Here is a 21,358-nt window from a genome sequence, read left to right on the forward strand (position 1 = left end):
TAAGCAGTTTTTTGCCTTGTAAAAGTTTTAATTGACTGAACATTAGGGCTTAACGGTCAACTTTTGAATTGGTTCACTCACGAGTTCCCGGTTCAAATGGCGTGGAGATCAACACCGACAGACAAAGATTCAACGTTCTTTATTTGCTAAGGGCGCAATGCTTTTTTTTTTTTTTGTTATATTTCTGTGCACAAAAAAACCTCACAAAGTGAAAGTCCACATCGCGACTGTAGCTCCAGAATTCAACGTCACACCATGGCCAAAACAAAAGTCGGCAAAAAACAGGGCGCAGATTAGAACTCTGTACAGTCAATATCTTCTTTAAAAATAACAAAAGGACAAAAATGTTCCTTTTAAATCAAATTCTATTTTTTTAGTGAAATACAACAAAATAAATTCTATAAAATAAGAGCAAAATATTTAAATACGGTGGGCAGAATATTTTCATTTGCAGGAGTATTTGGTATGTTTTAGACAAAAAAAAAAACACGTATTCAAGTTACCAATTAAATACAGTATTTACTGATGTTTACCTTTGTACTACAGAATCACAAGTTAGTTCAAGTTGCAACGTGACTTACTAAACACCCCCAGTGGCCACTCTGCCAAGTGACGAGCCCCCGGTCTGAAACGGGGCGCGTCGAGGGTCCACGGAAGATACCACGTGCTCTATGATACACCACAAAGATGGCCGCCGGCGCAGCAATTCTGTTGCATATGTTTCTTTTTTTTTTTTCCTAAGGCGGGTCAGGGGCCGGGGCAGGGGATGGGGGGGGTATGGTTATCGAAGCCGTCTATCCCACTGCCAAATTCCGAGGATTACGTGTGCAATCGAAAAGCCACTTTGTCATACATTGGCTGAAAAAAGTTGCCCCGGTTGTAGATGAGTAGAAAAACCAAAAAGAAAACTCCCCCCTGTTGTGGAGCTGAGTAAGAGAGCGGTTCCTTCCTTCGGGCTACGCTATTGTGATGAGAAGCCATGCTAAATGTTACAGCATATTGACTGACTGAGCTTCCAAAAAAAAAAAGAAATAAAAGAAAAGGAAAAAAAACAAAACAAAAAAAGAAAGGCAATGAATCTCCGACCCAAAATGTTTTGTATTCCTGCTTTTTCCACGCCAAACAGCATTAAAGTTCACCCGGGGAACGAAGCGATTCTAACAACAAAACAATGGTGAGAACGACGAGGGCGGCGGCGTCCTTCTTCGGCGGAACGGCAGTCATGGCGTCCCGCTTACGGCCGAAGGTGGGCAAGCGAAACTGGGTTTTTCCTTTTTTTGGGACCTTTTTCCATATCAAGTGCCAGCCAACTCTTTCTCACCGGCGATGCTACCGGGCCGTCCCGACGTCAATATTATGTACACCTTTCACCATCTTGGCCAGGTCTGGGTTAATAGTTGTTGGACCCCCTCCCCCTTCCCCCACACTCGATTTCCAACTCGATATCCGTCCGCTCGCTCGCTCCTCGCCAGCTGCGCTCTGAGAACCCAACGGAGGAGAAAGTAGAAAGGGAACGACGACGTCCGGGCGGAGCGGAGGCGGCGAAGGGGGCTTTTCAGGGGAGGGCGGCGCTACTCGGCGGGCTGGGCGGGAGTCGGGGCGGAGGCGGGTGCCGGGGTGGGCGCCGGGGCAGGCGCCGGGGCAGGCGCCGGGGCGACGACCGTCTCTTCTGGGCTCTCCCAGTTCTCTTGCGCCTTGGGGCCCGGAGCGGGGGTCTGCGCCGGAGCGGGGGCCTGCGCGGGGCCGGGGCGCTGGGGGTTGTTCATGTGCTGCGCGGCGGGACCGGTGTACGGTTGACCGTGAGGGTGGTTGTTCTGCAAAGAAAGGGAACGAGACGGCGGCCATTATTTTACACGGAATGGTCTTTTCGTCCCCTATCCGTGACGACCGTTACCTGCTGAAACGGCACCGTTCCCGAAGTATTGGGGTACAGAGACGTGTCCTCGGGTGGGGAGGTGTCATGATCGTCGGGGACTTCCTGTTCATCGGGCTCCTGCCGAAAGGACGCAGAGACATCTATTGACTGAGATTGATTTTGGAAAGTGTTGCTCTTCCTCCATCCATTTTGTCAATTTGCACAACTGGAAATGCAGCTTTGTCCACAGGTGAATTGTGTGGGAGGTCAGTTTATTATGACATAACCGGTTTTATTTTCTCTCATATTGCGGTGCCAGGAATACTGACCTTCCCCGAGTACACTTGAGCCGTGTATGAAATATTACAAGGAAGTCGAATTTTGTACCTCTTCGGGACAGAGTTCGCAGGCCTTGGCGAGGGTCATGCGTGCGCTGTGCGAGCGCTCCAGGAAGTAGCTGTTGGAGGTTTCGTTGCTCTGGACCGGCGGTGACCAATTGTTGTAGGTATACTGCTGATTGCCCGAGTAGGGCCTCCTTTCTAGCTCGTCGCCCAACCACTCCACGGCCCACGTCCACTTTCGTTTCAGGTCGCCGTTACTCTGCGTGAGGAGACGTGGAGTCTTAAGAGGCTAAATTTAAGCTTCTTGAGCTGGGCTTAATCAATATTTTCCATTATTACCACTTGCTTGTTGGACCTTATGGGCACAGACAAGTATTTAGCGCCACCTAAATCATGTCTACCTGGAGGATCTGGTACGCCACCGAGCAGTTGCTGAAGAGGGCCACCATGCACTTGATACACTGGTAGGCCCGTTTTTGATAGTGGTTCTTGGAACGCTGAATGGTGTCAAACAGACCGTCCCTGTCATCCGGAATTCCCTTCAGCACATTGTGGATCCTACATGGTCAAAACAACAACATTTCTGTCATTTGTTGCCATTGCGGTCGTTAGTTTGGCAATGGAGCTTGACCTGTGCGTCTGCCAGGAATCCTCAATGAGAAGGATTTGTAGCAGCAAGTCCAAGTGAGGCCTCAACTCATAGTTGTAGGAGTACGCCACCTGCGCACAGGGGCGTCCCACTTTTAGTTCCGGTCCAGTCGATGAGGTGGATGGTTTGGATGACGGCCGAGCAAGCGTTACCTGCCATAGGAGCTCGCTGAGCACGGTGGAGGAAAACTGGGGGTTCTCCCAGCAGCTGAAGCGGAGCAGCTTCACCGTCTCCTCGGAGTTGCTGCAGTCCTCGATGATCTTCTTCACATAGCTGGTCCGGACAAACAGGATCTCGGACACCAGCTGCTGCACCGGCATTACTGGGGCGGTCAGGTTGGCGTCCCCGTAGGGGTTGGGCAAAGGGGGGTTACCTGCGTCGAAGATGGACGGGGAAGCAATACATTGAATTTGGCAGAAAAAAAATGGAAAAGCCTTTTTCCCCCCCTCAAAAAGAGCCCTCAGCTTCGAGATCTGGCAACACAGCACAGATACTCAAAGTGGCTTTGTTTGTCAGTCACCACATCCTGAGCAAGGATGATTCTCTTCATTGGGCCCTCTAATAACTCCTATTGTGTGATTTCTGGGGTTGTCAAATAAAACTATGGACGATGAGGAGGAGATGAACCAACGTAGGCAACTTTAGAAACTCACTCACCGTTGATGGAGGACTGCATGCGTGAGGATACGTCGCAGCAGCGTACTAGCTGGGATACCACCGTGTAGAGCTTGCCCAGTTCAGCGTACTGGTACTTGATGGGGGGCCCGGGACCTTCGTCCAGAGCCACCAGCATGAAGGTGGCAGGCACGGTTAACTTCAGCAGCTGGGTCTTTTCGGCCAGGCCTGCTCACGGGAAGGGAAGGGAAAGCATACATTTGGATGAAATAAATGCCAATCAACACCATCAAAGCAAGCCGCCGGCCGGCTCCTTACCCAGATTGGCGTACATGACAAAGAGGTTAAAGTACTGCTGCAGGTGACGGCCGTGTTCCGAAACCTCTCGTCGGAGCAGATTGAGCACGGCTCTTAAAAGGTGGTCGCCAAGACTGAGGTTATCGCAACCCTGTTGCACAGGAAACAAGGACAATTGAAGCGTTAGGCGAAAACCTCGGAAACGCCGGCCCATCTTTTCCGACGTCGAGCCGAACCTGAGCGGAGGTTCCGGGCGAGGCGGCGGGGGAGGGGCAGGGTCCGTCCTGGAGCGAGAAGTGCGCGATGAAGACAACGAGCTTGGCGAAGGCCCCGCGCACCTCGGCGCTCGGGCATTCCAGCAGGTACTCGGAGAAGCGGTTGGGGTAGGCGAACAGGACGTTGTGTGCAAACCAGTAGCGTACATTCTTACTGTGTCTCAGCAGGATGCAGAGAGCGTCATACCTGAGGAGGAAGAGGAGCAGCTTTGGAGGCGGACCAGATGGAGGGGTGAGGGGAAACAACACGGAGGTAAGAGCGCTTACCAATCACTGGCAGGACCTCTGACCACTTTCTTGGTGTGGAAGCCTGTGCTAAAAAGGAAGCGAGCAGCCAGCTGAGCACTTATCATAGCAATCTCCTCTGCCTCCGGCAGAAGATGCTCTTGTCCTGTCGGAGCGGGAGACAAAAAGGCTTGTAAAGTACCTGTCCATTGGTTGAAAGCAGTTTTTGAACCGAGCTTCCAAATTGAAAGCGAAAATGCCAGTGTGCGCAGAGATAGCTCAATGGCTCAAGTTGTAGCTGCCAATTTAATATTTCAATGGTCTTAAAGGCAATTGATCCACTAATAGTGACAATAGATCCGATATCTGAACTCAAAGTCCAGAGACAAAAGCACACGTACCTGGAGGAGGGTTTAAATAGACACTGTTACAGGTCAGAAGTTTCTTAATGAACTGGAAATATTCCAGGCTGTATTGCATTCGGTTGTGCATAAATTGGACGTTCTGCTTGCGGACGCTGCACTCGATGACGCCGGGCATCTTGACCTGATGCGGCTTGGCGCCGGAGATGGTCAACTCCGAGATGCACTTGACGAGCTCGCCGTCCTTGTCTAGGGAGTCCATACGCTCGTAGAAAAGGATGTAGGCGTTCCACCAGCGCTTCTGCCTGCGGTACGACATCCTTTTCATCATGTGGTCGAACACCTCGCCCATGTACTCGCCGCCGAAGCACTGGTTCTTCATCTCCTCCTCGTCGTCCATCTTGCACTCCGTCACGTCGCCGTCGTCGAACTTATACCAGCGGTTCTTCTCCCCGTCGCCGCCGTTCCTCTGGATGATGTACGAGTAGTAATGGCCGCCGCTGGCCTGGCCCGAGTGGACCAGCACGCCCACCAGGCGGTACTTGGAGCTGCCAACGGGCGTGGCTTCCGAGGGCTCGTTCTGCTGGATCATTTGGTTCTCCGGGTTGATGTCGTCGCCCTCTATCTTGGCCACGCCGGCGACGGTGTATGGCTCCATGTCCAACTCCCTTGGGAACTCAAAGTAGTCGTTGAACTTGATGGCGCATTCCCGCTCCCAATCGTAGTCAAAGCGCTTCAGTTGGATGGCCAGGACCGGCGGCAGCTTCTTGATCAGGAGACGCTTGACCGTGTCCACCTGAACGCAACAAGAAGCGTTTGAAACCGTTGATAATGGCGTAATTTATTTATTTTTTAATCTTACCTTCTTGTTACACTTCTCACAGTGGTACGCGTTGGCTCCCTCCAGTAGATCTCCTTTGACATATTGCTCCATGGAGTCCAAAAGGTTCTGGTGATTTCTAATGTCCACATTAAGTGTCGTGAACGACTCCTCACACTCGTATCTTAAAACAAACAAGAACATTTCGGTATAAAGCGGTTGGTTACCAATAGTTTCAGTGACAAAATCCAAAACATTCACTTCTGCACTACACCAAGTTTAAGCCCTTTTCCACAGTCACTGGTCATTACAGGGGGCGATTAAATGTGACAAGAAAAATATAAAAATTGTGCTTGGTTGGAAAATAAAACACATACCTGTGAGGGCAACCCTGACAAATCTTCTGGTCAGCAAAAGAGCCTCCAAGCACCTTGCTGAGCATAGCAGGATGTCCCAACGCCTTCAGTGCTTCATCCAAACTATCCACCAAAGAATTGAAAAACTCTAAAGCATCATGTTGCTCTCTTAAATTTACTGGTTCACCCCATAACCTGCAAGGCCAACAAGTAGAAGAACCTCAAAGACTCGGTCAAACCAGACTAAACTTTTCACGGCATACCTGAATTGTTTCCAAAAGCCCCTCGGAACGTAGTACTGGAGCCTGGAAGCGGCCAGATGGCCGAAGATGACCTGCAGATGACGCAACACTCCAATGTTGTACTCCTTACGGTCTTCTGCTTTACTGGCAGGCTTGTCGTCAAATTGGTGGTGGTAGCTGAACACTTCGTCCCGAGGATCGACGTTTGTCTGTCGGAACAAAAGCTAAAAGTGAGTCCCCGCGTCGCCCGGCCGTCAAGCCCGAACGATATATCGGCCATCAGTACTTCGTTCTCCTGCTTCTCGTCGCCCGACATGTCATCGTCCACATCGGTGCCCGTGCCCTCGATGGCCAGGATACCATTGCGAATGGGTGGGATCATGTACAGCTGCTGGATGACCGAGTTCATGTAACAGGTGGCCCCGGCGTTTTTCAGACCCACAAAGCCTTTATTGGGCCGCGGGCCCACTGGAGGCAGGTATTCCCACTCTGTCAGCGTTTCACAGGCTGGAAGGCACAAGAAAGAACCCATTGGATGCACATTTCAAGACATTTTGAAGGTATTTTACTGGGTCATGGTAGAAGAATCATGGCTTCTGTTCTTTTGTTTTGTCATTTTAAAAACCTGGCATCCACATACATCCAAAATTATCATTACCCAGATAGTACATGTCCGTCAGCGTGTCGACAATCTGCTTCAGGTTGCGGAAACAGCCAACGGCGAGCGTCACTAGTAGCTCAAAGCCAGCGTTGATGGAAGCCGGAGTGCTGCACACAGGAATGGCCTGCTCCGGCGGGAAGTCGCCGCTTTTCATGTACTGAAGGTAAACGTTTGATGCCGGGAAGATGAAATCGTCAATCAGTTCCTGAAGGGAAAAAAGAAAATAAATGATGAAATGCTTGTTGGACAACAACATATTTGCCTACTAAGCATAATTTGTTGTAAAATTCAGGTAAACACTACAGAAAAGGTCAGCATCGCCATCAATTTGGGCACGCTGACAACCCGTTCCTTTCACTTGTGCAGAAAATAAACTTTCGGTGACGACAAGTATCCGTCCGGTGTACCTTTATGAGATTAGCTCCGCCCTTCTCACAACCAATATAATATTTCTTCTCCGGAGTTTGGAAGGATAGAAGCTCCTTGGTGACACCCAGGTGGCCTTCCAAGATGGTCTCCTCCACACCAGTCTCCCCGGTCCTCTTGACTTCATCCTAGAAGACGGACGGGCGTGATCAGTAACGAGCCGCCGACGACGACTCCAAAAAATAAATCAGATGCTAAACCGGAAAAAGCCTACCCTTATCCTTTTGAGCCAATCGATTTCATTGTTGAGCAGCACCTCGGCATTCGGCAGGTTGATGTTGCTGTTGTAGGCATAGTTTAGAAGATGCCGAAGCAAAGTGAAGTAGTCTCCAGCATGCTTCGCTCGCTCCTTGGCGGTGGTCTGCAAAGCGACCGATAAAATGTCAAAACGTAGTTGGCAACTGATAAGCATGCTGCGTTCGTGTCGCTCACCCCTAGCACAGTGAAAAGGAGGGTAATGAAGAAGAGGAGGGGTCGGTGTCCCATGCAGCACCTGGTTGCCATCAGAAAAAATTGTTCCTGGGCCATCTGACGCACAGATCTGTCAAAGGAAACGCAACAAAACCGTGCCGTCAAAACTACAAAGGCAGCCTTTTCAGACTTTGAGCGTATAACGGAGGGACTTACTTGCTGTGGCAGTGTAGTAGCAAGTCTATAATGAAGGTTTGCCAAGCCCTCTCCTTACTGAGGGTGTCCAGGGCTGTGGGCATCAAGGCAAAACACAACGTCATCACTTCCAAGGCTTCGCAACACACCTGCTCGTCTTCGCCGTCTGGTTCCTTTGCGGCGTTCGTCTAATGAGAAGGGCAAGATTGCACACACACGTTAGATATAAAAACCAGTTGCCAGTGAGAAGTTCCCAGTTGGGTCGGTTTGATAGCTACCTTCTCATATATTTTGCTGATATCGTCATTTGAACTGAAGACAAATTGCACCGTGCCGCAGCCTGACGCCCAGACTATTTTCTGGACGGCCCGGATCACACAGATGTCAGGAATCGACTTTGACGTCTGGAAAAAATTCTGACGGCGCCACGACAAAATCCAATTATCATCACCAATAGTATTGAAACGTAAGAAAGAAAATATGATGTACAATTACTTGACATGTACATACATATAGAATTTTATAAAACAGTTCATTGAAGTATCAGTTTCCAAATAAATGACGGGCACATTTGACTCTTTAGAAGTTACCTCGTCAGAAATCTGCTGTGCCAGGCGTATGGCTACGTTGCGCAGCATACATTCAGAGGCAGGATTGGGGATGTTTTGCAGGGCGCTCTGCAGCACCAGAGCCTGATCGTGCGTAGCCTGATTAATCTGGAGGAAAAGATCAGGAGTCAAATTTCAACTCAACATTCGGGAAGTACTTTGAATTTCTTTGTGTTCCTCACCGGAGAAACTGGGATATTTCCCTCGGCGTTGGGCTGGCAGGCCTCCGCCACAGCTTTCACGTGCCCGAAGCCAACAGCGGTTAGGAGAAGTTTGGCGATTTTCAACGCGTTGAGGTAAGCCCCGCGCCGCGTCTCCATATCGGCCGATGGCAGGAAGTTGTTCCGCGTGAGCATGCTCAACACCAGCGGCAAGCCGCCGCTTTTCAGGAAGTTGTATTGGAAGTCGCTCGCATCCTCGCCCAGCGTGGCACTGGCTGGCATCAGCAAAGCATACACAACCTGGAAAACAGGCGGGATCGTCTCAAACAGGAATGGCCCCTACAATTAGCATAGCTATATATACGTGTGTGTGTGTGTGTGTGTGTGTGTGTACATATACACATACACACACACACACACACACACGCACACAAGTAACGTGCAGTGGCTAGAATTTGGGGGAAGCACCTCAATGAGGTAGAGCACTTGAGAGGGTGATGGGCCAAAGAAGCGAGAGTCCAGTGAGGGACTCAGGCTGTTCTCCCCAAGCTTAGCGTGGTCCAAGCACACAGCACGCAGGTTCTCCACAGTGGTGTTGTCTATTATGGAAGGAAAAAGTTAGCATTCCACTAAAGTTTGAAGTTGAACAACAAAAGCACTGATGAAAAGCAAGTACCCGGAGGCATGAGTTTCATTAGAACTCGGGCTCCGTCTCTAAGGAGGGGCATATTGAGTTGGCATCCCAGGTCAGCCACCTGCCACAGGAAAGAGATGTAGCGCAGGTGCAGCGACATGATCTGCAAAAGTGGGAAAGTTATCTTTAGAAATGCTCTTCAAAAGCCAAGATTTCAAGAACCATATTTTTTGCACTGTAAGGCGTATCCACAATGAAAGGCCAATCTCAAAATTAGATTTATATTTATATATACATCTTTTCTAAAGTGATCATACACAAACTCACCACACCAGGAAGACAGCTTTCCACTTCGGGGTTAGGGCCATCGCCATAGTGGTTGCCGTGGTTACCGGGCGAACCGGTGGATGAGTCGGACGAGCTGTCCGGACTGGAGGGCATATTAGCGCTCACCTGAGTCAGCTTGGCCGTGATCAACTACACAAATAGATGACATCATTAATAACGGCGTTCAGTCGGAACATTCCACATCAAACTTCTGTTGTTTTTACTGTCATGTGGTCGACCTTGTTAAAAGCGGCAAATCATCTCATTTGTTTGTGGTACTCGTACAATGACAATACAGCTACCAATTCAATTCATGTGTTTACAACAAAGAGGCAATATCAAACAAAATGAGATGGAAAAGATGTCAATTACAGTTTTATCCTTCAAGTTGAGCTGTCCAATCAGCTTCCTGTCATCAGCAGGGTCGACCACCTCTCCTCCGATGAAGAGCTCTATTTTGGTGTGTGCAGCGTTGGCTTTTATGCGGTTTAGGATGCCGCGACGCACCGAGCCAATGGTGTCGTTGGTGTGCGACCAGATATCCAGGTCGTCCACCTGACGACCCTGGTTCGGGAAGCGCACAATCAACGTGATGTGCTTTCCCCGAAACGCCCTGAAAGAGGAACGGAATCTCAATGAAAAAAAGCACGCGTGCAAAACGGATGAAGTGCCAGGCTTCGTTTTTCCACCTTGACATGGGCAGGATGGTCCTTTCTTCGTGGTAGTCGCTGTCACACTCATTGATGTACTCTTTGAGCACAGTGAGAACTCGCACCATGCGGATTGCTTCCTGCCGTGCACAGTTGATACCGTCCTTGTCTCTGTCCAACACGCACAGGGTGTCGTAGGATGCCTTCAGGCGGTCAAAACACGACTGGATGAAATCCTCGTGAATCTCCACCTGCCAGCGGCACAACGTCAAGTGCAAATGAGTCATCGCAGAAAATTACAGTAGATCTAGCCTAAAAAAACAAAGGTTGGATCAATGATCTAGTGTACCTGATTGACTTGTAACTTTGGTCCGAGATTGGTGTAGATCTCTTTCAGAAGGTCTATGGCTCTGCTGGCAATGTCATCACTTCCTTGAATTACCACCTGAGGCAAAATGAATAAAAAGCGATTATTGAGCCTTCAAAAATACATTGGGGGACCCGCAACGTATTTTCTCGCATATAAGCCGCCCCTGTATAAGACGCACCTTAAAATTGTGGATCATTACAAATGTGGCTTATATGCGAGAAAATGCGGTACTGTTTCCCCCTTTGGACCATTGAAACTGGATAACCTTAGACTCGTGTAGGGCAGCCAAAGGCTTTAAAAGTCATGATTTCAGAATGTGCAATCCATGGAGGACAAAAAAAGAACAGTTCTCACCCTCCAAAGATAGTCTAGGCCTATGAGTTCCAGGTCGTCCATCATGTAAGCCCTACGTTTGGCCACCAGTTTCCCCTCCCTGCAGTTGACAGCCTTGAAGAACCTCTCAAAGCACTTCATGCCATTCTCTGTCAACAGAGATGGGTCCAGCTGCAGGACATTGTTCTCAAAGAAGTCTTTGTTGATGTCTGGATCCAGGTCGGGCTCGTCGCCCATCAGTTTGGAGTACCTGCAAGGCGGCGTTTGGAATGCTATTTAGCAGACATTCTGCAAAATACAGAACTGACGGACGTCTCACCATTTGAAGCAGGCTTCTCGGTCACAGAGGAATACCGCCGTCTCGGCCAGGCACTTCCAGATCTGCTTAGCTTGGGGGGCGCAGAGCCACAGCTGGCCATCTTTAAGAAGGAACCTGTCATGAACAAAAATCATCATTAATGGCAACCGGAAATATCGCCATCCTTATACTATTTATTACCTCAGGAAGTTCAGTCGTTCCTGTACTTCCTGGACGTGGCTGTAGCGGCTTCCCGGTCGAACTATCTGAGGGTCAAACTCTGCCTGTTCTTCTGTGATTGATACAAAAAAAAAAATGAGTTTGTCAGATTAATTCGCATTATCATCTCGGTTTCTACGATGTATACCTTTGGAAAACTGTCGCATCGTTTCCATGTAGGCTGACAGATTCTCGGCCACCAGCGTGACCAGGGCGTGGTTGTTTTGCAACTGGTTGATAAGGTCGTGGCGATAAAACACGTGTGGATTCCTCTGGGTTTGACTGAAAGAAGAAAGAAAATATCCAGCAAATTAAAAATTGGATGCCAACGATTGGCTGATTTCTTATTGGTAATCATTAGTGATGCAATTGATCAATCAGTAATCAGACCTCAAATTCTGCGGAGCTTCTCCAAAAAGGCTACAGATTTCTCGGATTTGCTTCAAGGCAGGAATCACCCATTTGTCATTGGTTCGCAGCTCCTCTATGAAGCGATCAATCCACTGGATCTTCTGCGTGTCTCTATCCTGTGAATGGAAATGGGACAAACACTGTCAGTCGTGTCAAGCTTCATACAAAAGTGACTGTGCTGAATTTTCTTGACAACAAGTCGTACTTTGGTCAAACTTTGGCTTGGTCTGCCTTCATATAACGCCAAAGAATACACATACCTGTGAGCAGCTGTAATCTAATATTTTGATGTGCGCGCTAAGAGCTTGGTCCATTATATCTACAGGCACGTCGTCGCTGTGGGCCAGGTTCCACAGCAGATTGAGGACCTTGTGGGCCATCACGCCGTCTTTGTCATCTTCGGCCAGGCGGCGGATAAGCTCCAGCAGTTTCTCGCGTTGCTTCTTGCTGGCGTTCGTCCAACTTGCCTGCACGGAAAAGAGTGATGACTGCTGGTTAGCACAAGAATTACCTTCCCTTTAACCTTTTCAGTAGCAGTGGACATCTATTCAAAAGTTACCATTAGCTTAACCCATACACTGGCCACCCCTGTCGTATATGAATGTAATGAGAAATTTAGACAAAATAGGAAACACAATATTCTTAAATTAAAATCATTTTTTAAAAGTACAATGCCAAAAGAACATCAAGATTCCAACTCACCTTAAAACAGTCAAAAAGATGATCTAGCTGCTCAGGTGAGAAATCCCATGCTAGCTTAGCCAGGAGGTCGTGGACATTTTTTACAATGGCCTCATGTTTGCCAGCCTGCACAGGGAAAGGAAAAGGAAAGAAAAAAAATAGGACAAAACAAAAAGAGGCTTCAAAATTTAACCCGGAAAATGGCTTCACAACATTGACAGTACAGTTCAACAATAGTTTTATAAAACAATCCAGAAATCCCCACCTGCGCTGCCCAGATGTTGTCGAGATCTTGCATGGTCAGAGCTTTCTCTTTGATAACGAAGCGAAGGATTTTCTCCAGTTTCTCCACATACTGAGGCTGGTGTAAACTGTCCCTCAGGACGATGGACAGGATGTGGTTTTGCTGGATCCACTCCTAAAGCGCAAAAAATAAATAGGGGTAAGCGGCTCTGGCAAAAGGAAGCCTTAACGGGGTCGAGTAGTGAACTTACCGCCATGCGCTCTGCCGTCAGCCATTCATCCTCCTCGGGGTTGTGCCGGTGAGTGTAGTAGGAGACACTGGAGATCACCTTGTTGACTTCATTTAGTGCATTCATTTTGCCGTTAAAAGAGGAAATTTGCAATAACCTGGTGAAAGATCCAGTCAAAGTTTAAAAGGGAGGAAAAAAAAGTTCCAATGATTGTCCATTCTAATGCATTATCCTCACCTAAGAATCATTTTTAACCTAAAAATTTCTAAATTCTTCACAGTCTCCTCTTGCCCTGGAACACGGGATGCAAGATTCTTCAGAGACTTGATTATCATGGACAGTGCGTCGTTTTTGGCTTCATTCTTGGCCTCTTTCTTAAGCTCCTCGTCCGTGAGGTTCTCCAAAAACTGTGGAACCATTTCGATGACGGGGAGGAAGTACTTCTTCACTGTGTGCAAGGTGAGGAATTCGTAACACTGGCCAAAAGGCCTGCAACGCAGAGAAAGCAGAGTCAAGAGTGAGGAAAAAAACCCGATGGAGTCTCTTGCAAGAACATCCAAGCATTTACTTGATAAGTGCGGCGATAATCTGGACGTTCAGTGCTTCGCCACTCATGAAGCGATCGTGCAACATTTGAAACCCGTTTAACGTGCCAAACTTATTTATTAAGTCCACCAACCAGCCCTGCAATGGACACAAGAGCGTCGAGACAACGTCAACCATTGTAGGGGGGAAAAAACGAACAGCGAGACGCTTTCATGGCAATCATGGAAATCATACACAACCTTAGGGGGGCGCGGGTCTGGTGGTCTGGCGAAGAGCTCGTCATCAGCCAGCTGCGCTACGGCGGGGACGGTCTCTGACGGCCGTGTGCCATTGTAAATGTGGAACTTGCACTGAGGGTTGGTGGCCATAGCCAGAAGCTCTAATAGGGGGAACCAGTCCTGAGAGAGCTTAGCCACGCAAAGCTCCACCAAACGGTGTGTGTTCGTGATGATACACCGCTGAGATCAGCAGTTGTGGGATAAGGGAAACAAACATGATTCACGTTCACTTTTTTAAAATGATATATTAACAGGAAAAGCCCCAACATGTACAGGACTTGCGATAACAGCCAAAACAAATGAAATATGACTTTAAAATAAGTTACTCACATGAATCTCAAACTTCCAGCCGCTGACTGCCTCATCCGTCAGGATCTTGGTGAACGAGATCGTCAGACCATCACGGAAAAACCTCTGGCAGGCCTCACACTTGACATCCAGTCCTGCAGGAAGAAAACATGATTTCTGAAATACCAGACATAAGTGTTATCCACTGTAGGAGTTTCGGAAGCGTCTGTTACATGTTACGCTTTCAACTGCGGCACAATTTACAGTCAGCCTCACAAGATCTGTGTCATTTCAGCTCATGCAACAAAAATGTTTAGTGCGTAGTGCAGCACTCAGGAGTATTATGTCAAGATTGTTTCCGTCTGATGCTTGATCCCATTACAGAAGAACAGTATAAGGCTAGGCCTGGATGTTTTTACCTTGTATTTCAAGCTTATAGTCGTGTGCACATTCCAGGCCTGGAATGGCCCTACCAAGTATAAAGATTCTTACCTTTTTTACTAAGGTCAATAGCAGCCTCCAAGAGGACTTCTAGCTCTCCTTTTGGCAAAACTGGAACCACCCAACGAGGCCTGGAAGTAGCAATGTGACAATCGACAATAAAACTTAGATGGTGAATGGAAATATCTAATATAGACAATGATGACAATAGAGAAGGTGTTGTGAAAAATTGCAAGCTTCTTGTGTACCGGTTGATCATGTCGTCTAGCTTAGCTAGGTCAGTGTGGGGGAAGGCAGGCTCTTCCTCCTCCATCGGAGGTGGTCCATCTCCTTGCCCGTGCTCACCCGGTGGGCTCATAGGAGAGTTCTCATTAGATGAGTTTGGAGATGAAGTCTGAAATATGATAAACAGATTCAACAAAATCAGCATTTGGCGCTATGAAAGCCTAAGAACATGGTCACAAATACTAAATATGGTGGATAGCACCATCATGCTTTGGAGTACTTTGGTGCAATTCACAAAAACAAAAAAAAGGAATTGCATCATGAGGAAAAAAAATAAGTGTAATTGCTAAACATCTCAAGACTTCAGCCAGGAAGTTAAAAACTTGGGCACAGATGCATCTTTCAGATAGAAAATGACCTGAAAAAATGCAGTCCGACCAGTTACAAAGTAACGAGAGGCTTGATGTCAAACGTATTGGGTATCGATCACCGTCCATGGCGGGGAATGAGTTAAAAGGAAGTTTGTATGGTCAAGGATGGATGTTAGCAAGCGGGACGCAGGTGTCAAACAAGGAAGTGACAGCCGATGCACAAGTGAAAAATATGAAATGCGGCGGTGTGCGGTGCAAACTCCTGCCTGGCTGACCTACATATACAGCTTGCCTCTCACGTATCACCACAGCTCACAACACACACACACCATCACATCCCTCATCCATCACTCAGGAGGCTCTGTTCATTGATGCCTTGTCTTCATTTTCCCCCCTCTTTCCGTTCCCGGCACCCCTCTCTTTTCATCCTCTTGGGCATCTGTGCGTGTGTGTGTGCGTGCTCGCGCATGTGTGTGTGTGTGGTGGGGGTTAGAGCAACATGTATTTGATTTGTCTTGAATGTATATGGTGCAATTCCAACAAGACCCTAGCACTAAATTTAAGCTATTATATTTTCACCTTTTTAATACTTTTGACTTCTACTCAGAGCAACTTATATCATGTTCAAATATCACTTTAAATCTTCTGAAATGTTTTATACTGGCTGATCATAGAGTAAACATTAGCCACAATAGGGTGCGCTCGGCTAGTGATTGAGAAGATAATTTAAAAAAAAATGGTGGTGTTTGTCCTGACTGTGTTATTGATAAGTGATCAAGGGAGGAACACAAACAAGATTTAATAAATTGCTTCTTTAAGACTTGTTGTTTCAAATGCTCACCTGGTTTTGTGGCAACGGAGGTTGGCTCTGAGCGTCGGGTGCCTGGCCCTGGCTGTCATTGCCCCCCACCGGAGAGCCACGCGTGGTGGCCGTCATGCTCGCCACGGGGCAGATCTTGGCAATCTTGGCCTCTTTAGACAGCGCTGACCAGGGTGGAAATCAGAGCCGCCTCAGCCGTGGAGCGGAGGGAAGAGAGGCCGAACAAGCGAGAGAGGGACACAAGCACCTGAAGATCTGGAAGTGCCGCTGAGACCATTGCATAACCTGAACAGAAGAGATCCAGGTTGGAATTAGTCATTAGGGGAGGAGAAATCACATACAATAAAAATGCAACACATACTTTTGATGTCTCAAGCAAAAAAAGACCATCTAAAAATGTACATTTATGGCCCCTGTTAGTTACTTAAAGAGGGAAAAAGACACTTACATTTTATTTTGTTATTTTAAAACATATTCACCCGGTAACAATAAAACTACTTCAACTGAACAGAAACTAAAAGAAAGTAAAAAACAAAAACTCAAAACCTCGCAGTACTGGATATTGCCACTGGAGGCTGACTTCAAAACAGAGCAACGCCCCGATTCACTGGTATTTAAAAAATACCTGATTTCACCATCAGAGGAACCTGTTTACTGCCTGGTACATACTTTGGTCTGCATGGCAAGGGGAAATATTTTCTACCATAATCATGCAAATTGTAATCTCGTTTTCGGATTTCTTCGTATCCCTGCAGCAATTTTCATAGTGCCGAGTGTTAATACATTTGTATTGACTTTCGTCAAATGACAGTGTCGCTTAGAAGCCCAATGTAGCCGTATTCAAAGCGTACTTCTAATCTTGCATTAGTCAACTTTAGCCTAGGCAAATATGGCTGGATGTTCAGTTGACTGTGCTCACCAACTTCAAAGACTCCTTTCAAATCTTTATTATGGCAAGCCAGTATTTTTTAGGGTGATTTTTTTTCATGGTAATTTGCTAGATCTTACACTTTAATTCTTATTGAGGGCAAAACGCTGTTGATTACATTCATAGTCTGCATGCCTGAAACACATTTGGGAAACAAATCGGTTGATTTTAAGTGTCTGAAACAAATATACACTGGTGTATGTATATAAAACTCAAATGTATTTATGCGTCTTACGCAGCATTTTTGTGTGATTGTGATACTTTCAAGTTTAACATGATTTAATATCCCTAACAGAAAATTATTGTAAGATGTTGTCATTGCTATTATATGCTTAAACTGAACATTCTTGCCCATTTGGGGAACATAAAGAGGGTGATGTCTCAAATCTGTCTGCAGCGAGAATAAAACAAACGTGTCACAAAGAAACAATCGATGATGACTTTTAGACTTGGTTTTTGTTGTCCCAAACATCACTGTCAAGGTACAAGACATCGTATTCAAATGTCAGAAAGACTGTCAGCCATCCAACCCATGGCACCCAAATTAACCAAATAAATGGAATTTCCTAATCTATGATGTGCATGAGATAAATCCAGTGTCAATTTTGATTAGATATTTTTTGGATTGGGCACAATTTCAAATGGTACAGTTATGCATGTGGTAAAAGTTTTCACCCTCCCAGTCGTGTAAATTGTATTGTTATGTGTTCGTGGTAAGAGAGCGATCTAGCCCTTCCAGTCGGATAAGAAATGTAAATAGCTCTGATAGTGATCTTGCAATGTTGTATGTTATGCATTTTAACTCAGTCACAGAAACATCGGCATCAGTTTACTCTTGTTTATGTACTTTTTGCTCTGAAATTGTCAAACTTAGCTGTGATTGCAATTGCCAACTTGTCGAAACCCAGGTTTCCAAATTTAACTGATCTACATGTGAAGACAGCCTGTGAAAGACACATTTTTTGAAAGCAAAGTATAATAGAGCTCTTGATAGAGTCTGTAATGACCTTAATAGTTGACCCATCATTTTCCAAAGTAACATTACGGCTCATCAAAAATACTAAAAGCCAAACAAGTGCCTAAGCAAAAACCACGCACCTGCTAACCATCCAACGGTGTTGGTAACCGACCTGACACGGCAATTGGCATGCTAAAAGCCCATTCTAGAACAGACTTGATGTCGGCCGGCCTTTTGGACTGAACCGGCTTTACAACATTCACAGTGCGAACAGCTAGCGAACGAACGCAGCTCAGCCCCCAAGAAGTCCACGGCGACAATGGTGGGAGGCAAAGCGAGCATTAAAATCATGACTTGCTACAAATCGCTGGCATATTCGACGTTTGGCTTTAGAGGTCGAGGTTAGCGAACGTGCGAGGATATCCACCCCAAAAAGACGAGCCTCCGCCGAGTTGTGGAGGAAGGCCTTGTCGTCAAAAGCGAATTGCGTTGAGACGTGCAGGCCTCATCATCACTCGACCCGGCCTGACATTACGTTCCCCGCTCCCATAGCGTATGCACTGATAAGCACTTGAAATGACAATTAAGTCAATTTGACGAGCGCCCCTGTCTATTCACAAACAAGGTTGGGTGGGACTGCCGGGCCTTCCCAGTTGACCGAGTCGCCATTTCCAGCTAGAGCTACGAACATCCGAACGAAGGGTTAGCCGCCGAAGCTAGCCGCTAGCTCTACATCCCAAGTTGGTGCAGTTCGCTAACCCCGTTGTATTTTGACAAGCATAGAAGCTCAAATGACTCAACATATAACAATTTTTTACCAAATCGCACGTCAAACAAATGCTCTGGTGAACAATCGGAAGGTCGTAGTTTCGCGAATCGAAAAAAAAGCATCCGATGCTCAAAAATAAGAGCTAAAAACTAAACACAGGAGTCGTCTATTTCCTGAAACGAAACAAGAGTTCATACTTCTATCATCCAAGTTTTTAATGTAGGTCAACGATAGTCCTTCGGGCGTTTCAGCCAAAGGAAAAGACACACACTATAGTACTTGGCTATAAAGATGTCTTTTACATTGTGGATATCGGTGGGATCAAGCAAACATAGTAAACACAGCAAGGCATACCATTTCTAGAAACGGTCCAGGCGGTAGACGATGTCGACAATTGACGGAGTAGCAAGCATTAGCCTGGTTCTGGTTAGTGAAATCGGTGGAGTTCGTGGGAACTAAGGTGATGCTAGGACATCGAAATTCCTTTTAGCCACATCCAACGCACGATCATACAACCCGAAAGCGATAGCCGCGAGTGGACAACGTGTCAGCCACCGAAACGCACAAATGCAAGTTAGTTACCTGCCGTTCACCACAGCAGCTGACGCTAGTAACTCGCTAGCCGTGCGGCTAACAATCCCCTCTACCTTTAGCCCAGGGAGCTAGTTGGCTAGCAACTCACCAGGAATTTGATATGACTTCCCCTCTCTTCACCGGCTAGGTCCAGCGCTGAGCGGCGATGTCGTCGTATATTATCTAAACGAGGCCTGGTATCGGTGACGGCTTTTCGCAGGAGACCCCGACCCGCTGCTAGAAAGATCTCTAAAGCCGACGTCCCCCCTCACGCTTCTGGGTGTTTTTCCCTGCGTCACCGGTGCAGTCACAGCCCCCTGACTCTCGACCAATTTCTGGGGCTTGTCACTTCGGTCCCAGCAGCAGTCACTCACACACAACTTGAATCAGTTCAACATGGCGGAAGCGCAGTCGGGTGCGAGCGGCGTTCCGTTTGTAAAATAGGCCAGACGAGTCAGCCCCGGCCTTGGTCTGTTAAGAGCGATTCCGCCGCAGCCGAGGAGGACAGCCCAGTCAACACAACATCAGCTGAACTGGAAGTGCATTTAACTGCTCCGCCGTCTGATAGCTTCAAAGGAGTCCCGATCCCAAATACCCTATATCCGTGGTTTGGTGAAAACCGAACGATGAGTTCAGTCACTGCGCGAAAGAAGACCCCCGCCCACTAAACACACTCACGTTGCGTTCTGGTGACACACGAAAAGTAGACAATTTCATTTTTATTTCGGCTTTAGCCATCACGAAACTCGGAAAAGACGGAGGGACTTTGAAGTTACCATGCAAAATGGCCACCGAGCCTATAAAGCGCAAGTGAAGAAACCAAGCCATAATGTTTTTTTTTTTTTTTAACCCTACCGAGTCTATTTTGCTTATTTTGTCTCAATAAATCAAATCATACCGAATTAATCGTGCACCTGTTGTGTTTCAATGCCTAACTAGTAAAAGACACGCGTTATTACCTGTCAAGTCGCCGCTACTCCAGCGTTATGATCGTAGGGAGAAAAAAATGAAAAGCAAACTTTAAAGATCTCCAAGCGAACCACAATAAAAGCACTTTCAACTCTCCAACTGAAAGTGTTGATGCCTCACGGGTATGTCATTTGTTTGCTCACCCTCGTATGCTCAGCGACTACAACAAACCGTAGCAGAATTCTTTCAAGCCTGTGATGTTCATTTGCGTATTCGCTTTATGTGTATTCGGGTGATAACGCGGACGTGATTGTGGCCTTACCCCCGTATGCCCTTTTTTTCTGCAGCTATTTTGTGATAAGTGGATATTTGCATACGCACACGGATACCGTGGAGTTTTATCAAGTGCAGAGCAGAAATACTGATGGAAACCGTTAATAATTTATTTATTTCGTGTGCGTGTGTATGTGAAAGAGGAATATTTGTTTTCCGAGGAAAATGGAACGTCGCACCACTAGAAATTATACAATGCAATCTAATTCTAGAATAGACAAAATATTATATAACAAAGAATTTCTTTAGATGCGTCTTCTCGTTTATTTAAAGTTTTTATGTAAATCATTCAGATGTTGTACAGTGTGTCTATTTTGAAAATGTAAACAATTAACTCTTTTTGCGTGAGGAGAAATGCTAAAACATCAAAACCATATCCATACAAATGTGAGTGTGTTGGAGTAATCCCATTTGCGATGTAATTACTATATAGTGTGAGATCACAGAACAGGATTTACTCCCAAAATTTTCTAAAAGTAAAGGAGAAGTATGCCACAATGTTTTGCTTTGGGCTGTACAAATAGGATGGAGGTTTAATAGAAAAGTTCACCAGACATTTATTTTTTCTTTGCTGAGAGCTTGTCAGAAAGATGGCTGTACACTTTTCTCCCTATTCATGTGACAACATGTTAATATCAATGTAGGAATTTCAGTTTTACATAAATACATTTGTATTAAAAGAGTATACATTGTGATACATTAAACATGTCATTTTGTATTTATTCTGCAAGTTTGGTTCAATAGTCTACTCTAAGTATATATAATATAATACAGTGTGACTGACATGTCAACCAATTCACAATGTTTTTGGGCCAATTCTGATCCTCTGTTTAACATGAAAGTGAAAAGGATTTCAAGTTGGCTTTTGCATCCTTTGATTTATCTAAAAGCAGCCCTTACAGAATAAAAATGTTTTCACAGCCCTGTTCTAGGTCTTGCTTGTTCATTTGATAGTTTAAATTTAGCTAGTATTAAAGCGATGAAAGATATGTATTTTAACTCCTATTCCTTGAGGCTCTTGTTT

The 21,358-nt window shown here is 46.5% G+C and overlaps 1 protein-coding gene across 1 annotated transcript; it reads right to left on the reverse strand.

The window, feature by feature from the left end:
• Positions 1–124: 124 nt before the first annotated feature.
• usp9 (ubiquitin specific peptidase 9) lies at positions 125–19,742 on the reverse strand. The gene is made up of 46 exons (XM_077616842.1): positions 19,202–19,742; positions 15,886–16,149; positions 14,697–14,842; positions 14,500–14,579; positions 14,050–14,162; positions 13,681–13,899; positions 13,464–13,579; positions 13,133–13,384; positions 12,917–13,052; positions 12,688–12,840; positions 12,444–12,548; positions 12,002–12,208; positions 11,721–11,857; positions 11,479–11,612; positions 11,313–11,403; positions 11,133–11,246; positions 10,835–11,063; positions 10,460–10,555; positions 10,150–10,361; positions 9,833–10,073; positions 9,461–9,610; positions 9,176–9,296; positions 8,968–9,098; positions 8,521–8,799; positions 8,321–8,446; positions 8,009–8,146; positions 7,752–7,918; positions 7,557–7,665; positions 7,339–7,485; positions 7,106–7,252; positions 6,696–6,903; positions 6,324–6,544; positions 6,059–6,246; positions 5,817–5,990; positions 5,482–5,623; positions 4,659–5,415; positions 4,300–4,423; positions 3,994–4,219; positions 3,779–3,908; positions 3,503–3,688; positions 2,998–3,218; positions 2,828–2,916; positions 2,598–2,754; positions 2,243–2,455; positions 1,895–1,993; positions 125–1,814 (listed from the first exon to the last, which is right to left on the reverse strand). The coding sequence occupies exons 2-46, from the start codon at positions 15,979–15,981 to the stop codon at positions 1,572–1,574; spliced, it is 7,770 nt and encodes a 2,589-aa protein (XP_077472968.1). The 5' UTR covers positions 15,982–16,149; positions 19,202–19,742; the 3' UTR covers positions 125–1,571.
• Between the last annotated feature and the right edge of the window lie 1,616 nt (positions 19,743–21,358).

The sequence above is a fragment of the Stigmatopora argus genome, chromosome 13, assembly GCF_051989625.1.
Source record: "Stigmatopora argus isolate UIUO_Sarg chromosome 13, RoL_Sarg_1.0, whole genome shotgun sequence".
Lineage (NCBI taxonomy): Eukaryota > Metazoa > Chordata > Actinopteri > Syngnathiformes > Syngnathidae > Stigmatopora > Stigmatopora argus.

What these genes read in the sequence shown, in the direction of transcription:
- usp9 (XM_077616842.1), bottom strand. Translation starts at nt 15,981, where the DNA reads ATGACGGCCACCACGCGTGGCTCTCCGGTGGGGGGCAATGACAGCCAG. An exon ending in ATCTTTTTGACTGTTTTAAG is followed by an intron (nt 12,209 to 12,443) that starts GTGAGTTGGAAT and finishes TTTTCCGTGCAG; the next exon opens with GCAAGTTGGACGAACGCCAG. An exon ending in GATGCGACAGTTTTCCAAAG is followed by an intron (nt 11,404 to 11,478) that starts GTATACATCGTA and finishes TATCAATCACAG; the next exon opens with AAGAACAGGCAGAGTTTGAC.